Below are 6,000 nucleotides of genomic sequence, written 5' to 3'. Positions count from 1 at the left end.
ATATGGATCAGGTGCTTCTGAGAACAACCACCAGCACGGTTTCACCTTTTCCACTTATCCCCTTTTAATTTCTTTCTCAGTCCAAACACTAGCTGGCCTCCCGTTCTGTTCTGCCCAAAAAATCCACTAAATTTCTAACCAGTCTCTTACTCTTCTGGGAACGCTGTGTCTGTGAGAATTTGGGCCCATTTGTTGAGAACTCGGATGCTGATGGAGAAGGCTGGCTCGCAATCGATGTTACAGATAACCCCCCCTCCCACCCAATCTCAAAAAAGGTACCATGGTCAGGGCTTTGCAGGCCATTAGATTTCCTCCACACTAAAGACATCAAAACATGTGTTTATGGACCTTCTTTTGTGCAAAGTGGCACAATAATGCAAGGACAAAGCTTAAAACATTTATTTTACGTCACTGATTTTAAACAGTGTTAGCAATGCGGCTGAAACACCAGAACTCAATAATTGTGGGAAGTGTCCACTTACTTTTGGCTGTATAGTGTACCAAAATAAAACTATCATATTTTAAACAGTTTTTTGTTCATTCATTTTACATTTTCGGCATTTAGCAGACGCTTTGATCCAAAGTGACTTACAGTATACAGTCCAAGCCACTGAGGGTTAAGGGCCCAACAGTGGCAACCTGGCAGTGGTGGGGTTTAAACCAGCAACCTTCTGCTTACTAGTCCAGTACCTTAACCACTAGGCTACAACTGCACAACCTTGGCTGTTAGATTAAAACAATAAGAGAAAATGAGAGAAAGATACAGCTACATTTAAATTGGACCACTGAACCAAGCGATATATTTTGTGCAAATTTTATAGTGAAATATTTTATGCAAATAATATAATAACACGATAAATAGTTTGTATCTCACATCAGTGTGTATACTTTATAATAAACACACTGCAGCCAAGAATAAATCTAGAGATTATAGACCACATATATTTCAAGTCAAATACAATAAACACTGACACAAAAGCAGTAGGAACTTTATCCAATATACAGGATACACACTGAGATTAACATTGGAAACAGAATAAATAAATAAAGTTAGTAGTTCTGACTTCACGTCAGACAGAATATGAGTAAACGTAACACTAGAAATAGAGGGCAGTATATTAACATACTCTGATGTCATCAAACTCTACCGTGATGCTGAGTAACCGTGGTAGAACTGCTCATCAGGCCGAAAGCCGTATGCTGTAGAAGGTCGCATCGGAGCACTCGGACCCTGACCGTATCTGTCCATCATTGCACTGGAAGTACACAATACAGACAGCTTAGTCAGCCAATAGTACAGTTTAATAACTATCACAATGTTTAAAATACACAGAATGTCCTTCACATTTCAGCTACAATGATGTCAATATGCATAAAATCAAGAATACTGTTATACAATCTCTACAGTCAAAGTTACCCTAACCCGGGCGTACTTCACAGCTCAGAGAGTTTTAATGTGGCGGCATCAACCAGCCAGCAGTGGTCATAATTGCCTCAGATATAAGGACTCCCTATTCAACTCCTTACCATATAGAAGCACTTTGTAGTTCTACAATCACTGACTCTAGTCTATCTGTTTCTCTGCATGCTTTGTTAGCCCCCTTTCGTGCTGTTTTTCAATGGTCAGGACTCTCCCAGGACCACTACAGAGCAGGTATTATTTGGGTGGTGGATCATTCTCAGCACTGCAGTGACACTGAGATGGTGGTGGTGGTGTGTTAGTGTGTGTTGTGCTGGTATGAGTGGATCAGACACAGCAGCACTGCTGGAGTTTTTAAACACCTCACTGTCACTGCTGGACTGAGAATATTCCACCAACCAAAAATATCCAGCCAACAGCGTCCCATGGGCAGCGTCCTGTGACCACTGATGAAGGTCTACAGTAGAAGATGATCAACTCAAACAGCAGCAATAGATGAGCGATCGTCTCTGACTTTACATCTACAAGGTGGACCAACTAGGTAGGAGTGTCTAATAGAGTGAACAGTGAGTGGACACGGTATTTAAAAACTCCAGCAGCGCTGCTGTGTCTGATCCACTCATACCAGCACAACACACACTAACACACCACCACTATGTCCTTGTCACTGCAGTGCTGAGAATGATCCACCACCTAAATAATACCTGCTCTGTGGTGGTCCTGACCATTGAAGAACAGGGTGAAAGCAGGCTAAAACATTATGTAGAGAAACAGATGGACTACGGTCAGTAATTGAAGAAATACAAAGTGCTTCTATATGGTAAGTGGAGCTGATAAAATGGACAGTGAGTGTAGAAACAAGGAGGTGGTTTTGTTATGGCTGATCTACAGTGTATACAACTGTAGTGAAAAGCCTTTTCCGAAGAGTGAAAACTGTTACAACAGTAAAGTGGGACCAAATATACATATATTAATGTACAAGACTTCAGAATAAGATGTTCAATATGCATAAATTGGTGAGAATTTTGGGCAGCCAGAGACATTTACATTTTCGTCATTTAGCAGACGCCTTTATCCAAAGCGACTTACAGTAGTGTGACAGTATACTGTCTAAGCAATTGAGGGTTAAGGGTCTTGCTCAAGGACCCAACAGCAGCAACCTGGCAGTGGTGTGGCTTGAACCAGCGACCTACTGATTACTAGGCCAGTACCTTAATCACTAGGCTACATTCCCACATTTCCTTACTAACAGTCTTTACTATTGCAAAAGTTGAGGTGTAAATTAGTCTTAGAATAATCACTCACTACCAAAAGTGAGTTGGATAAAAAAATGTACCAATTATAATTGTATTTATCTATTTATTAGGAGTTTAACATCATGTTTTACACTTTGGTTACATTCATGACAGAAACGGTAGTTACTGGTTACACAAGATTCATCACTTCAGTTTAATGTCAAACACAGTCATGGAAATTTAGTATCTCTGATTCACCTCACTTGCATGTTTTTGGACTGTGGGAGGAAACCCACGCAGACACAGGGAGAACATGCAAACTCCACACAGAAAGGACCTAGACCGCCCCACCAGGGTGGGGATTGAACCCAGGACCTTCTTGCTGTGAGGCGACAGGGCTAGCCACTGAGCCACCGTGCCGCCCTATTGTTGACTAAAACAGCTGTTTTACTAGTACATATAATATGTAAATACTAGCAAGAATTTAAAACCTGCTATTAAATAGACATTTATACAACTGTTGGTTTAGGAACTTGTTTTAACAACAATTTTGATAACACGTGAATGAATCACGATCCAACTCTAGATGGCGCTGCGACATCGCTAAACGGCTAAAAACACACAGCCGTGTACATTTCTGTAACGGGACCAGGCAGTGAGCCAGGGGCAAATAAAAGTACAGTATACGAAAGCTTTAAAAAGGAAAACAAGGTATAATAAATCAAAGTGCAAATACCATTTCCTTACAAAATTCCTTACAAATCCTGTGAAGCCGTGTGGGTTAATGGAACGCTGCATGATCATGTTACAACAGAGAAAATATACATGACCTCATTGATCAGATTAATGACACGATCATGATTATAGAAACATTAACAAACATTAAAGGGAAAACGCTGTGACCTCTTAATTAAAAACACCAGCTTTAAAGTGTTCCTTCAATTTGTTTGTTTAAAGTGCAGATAATTGGCTGATGGCCTGTAATGGAACAAGACGTCTGTAGCAGGGGTTTGAAAGATGGATGAGGTGCTTCTGAGAAAACACCACCAGCACCTCTTCATCCCTTCCCCTTCACCCCCTTTTCTTTCTTTTTTTCACTCCAAATACTAGCTGGCCTCCCCGTTCTGTTAAAATATGAGCTGTTTGCTTTGCCCCTACCAGCTCCCATAATGCTGTGTTGTTTTTAGCAAAAATCACTTCCATGAGATCAGTTACATGCACAGGGCATTTTTCTTCCAGCGCCCACCTCCCAGATGTCTTCTGGCTCAAACCATTAGCTTTTATTATTATTTTTTAAACAATCATGACTGTCTGGGGAAGAGTTTGATTAAAGAGCTGAGCTGGGTAATAATACGAAGGCTAAATTAAGAATCACATAGCTGAGTCACTCAGATGTAACATTTATCACATAAATATGATGCTAACCAAAACATATGACTTTCTGTTGCGGTGTCCTCATATTTTATACAAATCCAACTAAATCCAGTCTATTATCAGAACTTGTACAGTCCAAACCGGAACATTAGATAACCATTTAAACCACTTTCTTTATTATTTTACCCTTACGAGCCTTAAGATTTGGGCCATTTTGAATACTTCTGATTTTGCCTTTTAATACCACATTAAATAATGTTTACCATGTCAGTGTTTGATATCTTTTTTCAAAATTGAAACCACCTCCTTGTTTCTACACTCACTGTCCATTTTATCAGCTCCACTTACCATATAGAAGCACTTTGTAGTTCTACAATTACTGACCGTAGTCCATCTGTTTCTCTGCATGCTTTGTTAGCCCACTTTCACCTTGTTCTTCAATGGTCATGAACTCTCCCAGGACCACTACAGAGTAGGTATTATTTGGTTGGTGGACTATTCTCAGTCCAGCAGTGACAGTGAGGTGTTTAAAAAAACTCAATCAGCATTGTGTCTTATCCACTCATACCAGCACAACACACACTAACACACCACCACCATGTCATTGTCACTGCAGTGCTGAGAATGATCCACCATCCAAATAATACCTACTCTGTAGTGGTCCTGTGAGAGTCCTGACAATTGAAGAACAGCATGAAAGGGGGCTAACAAAGCATGCAGAGAAACAGATGGACTACAGTCAGTAATTGTAGAACTACAAAGTGCTTCTATATGGTGAGTAGAGCTGATAAAATGGACAGTGAGTGTAGAAACAAGAAGGTGGTTTTAATGTTATGGCTGATCAGTATATATACTGTATATATATATATATATATATATATACCCTCTTAAATAAATTAGTGGATTAAATTTAAAGTGGATAAGAGGGTATATATGTATATATATATACTGTACATATACTGTATATATATATATATATATATATATATATACAGTGCCTTGCAAAAGTATTCAGCCCCCTTGAACTTTTCAACCTTTTGCCACATTTCAGACTTCAAACATAACGATATGAAATTGTAATTTTTTGTGAAGAATCAACAACAAGTGGGACACAATCGTGAAGTGGAACGAAATTTATTGGATATTTTAAACTTTTTTTAGAAATAAAAAACTGAAAAGTGGGGCGTGCAATATTATTCAGCCCCCTTGCGTTAATACTTTGTAGCGCCACCTTTTGCTGCGATTACAGCTGCAAGTCGCTTGGGGTATGTCTCTATTAGTTTTGCACATCGAGAGACAGAAATTTTTGCCCATTCTTCCTTGCAAAACAGCTCGAGCTCAGTGAGGTTGGATGGAGAGCGTTTGTGAACAGCAGTTTTCAGCTCTTTCCACAGATTCTCGATGGGATTCAGGTCTGGACTTTGACTTGGCCATTCTAACACCTGGATATGTTTATTTGTGAACCATTCCATTGTAGATTTTGCTTTATGTTTTGGATCATTGTCTTGTTGGAAGATAAATCACCGTCCCAGTCTCAGGTCTTTTGCAGACTGCAACAGGTTTTCTTCCAGAATGGTCCTGTATTTGGCTCCATCCATCTTCCCATCAATTTTAACCATCTTCCCTGTCCCTGCTGAAGAAAAGCAGGCCCAAACCATGATGCTGCCACCACCATGTTTGACAGTGGGGATGGTGTGTTCAGGGTGATGAGCTGTGTTGCTTTTACGCCAAACATAACGTTTTGCGTTGTGGCCAAAAAGTTCGATTTTGGTTTCATCTGACCAGAGCACCTTCTTCCACATGTTTGGTGTGTCTCCCAGGTGACTTTTTATAGATATCTTTGAGAAATGGCTTTCTTCTTGCCACTCTTCCATAAAGGCCACATTTGTGCAGTGTACGACTGATTGTGTCCTATGGACAGAGTCTCCCACCTCAGCTGTAGATCTCTGCAGTTCATTCAGAGTGATCATG

At 40.0% G+C, this 6,000-nt stretch overlaps 1 protein-coding gene across 1 annotated transcript in view; it reads right to left on the bottom strand.

Moving 5' to 3' along the window:
• Nucleotides 1-901: 901 nt before the first annotated feature.
• kifap3a (kinesin-associated protein 3a) overlaps nucleotides 902-6,000 on the bottom strand; it is a 52,571-nt gene continuing 47,472 nt past the window's right edge. Inside the window, exon 20 of the mRNA XM_063001258.1 lies at nucleotides 902-1,256. Within this exon, the coding sequence (XP_062857328.1) occupies nucleotides 1,145-1,256 (112 nt within the window). The 3' untranslated portion in view covers nucleotides 902-1,144. The remainder of the gene's footprint in view (nucleotides 1,257-6,000) is intronic.

Source organism: Trichomycterus rosablanca, chromosome 9 (genome assembly GCF_030014385.1).
Source record: "Trichomycterus rosablanca isolate fTriRos1 chromosome 9, fTriRos1.hap1, whole genome shotgun sequence".
Taxonomy (NCBI): domain Eukaryota; kingdom Metazoa; phylum Chordata; class Actinopteri; order Siluriformes; family Trichomycteridae; genus Trichomycterus; species Trichomycterus rosablanca.
This window is presented reverse-complemented; position numbering and strand designations above follow the sequence as displayed.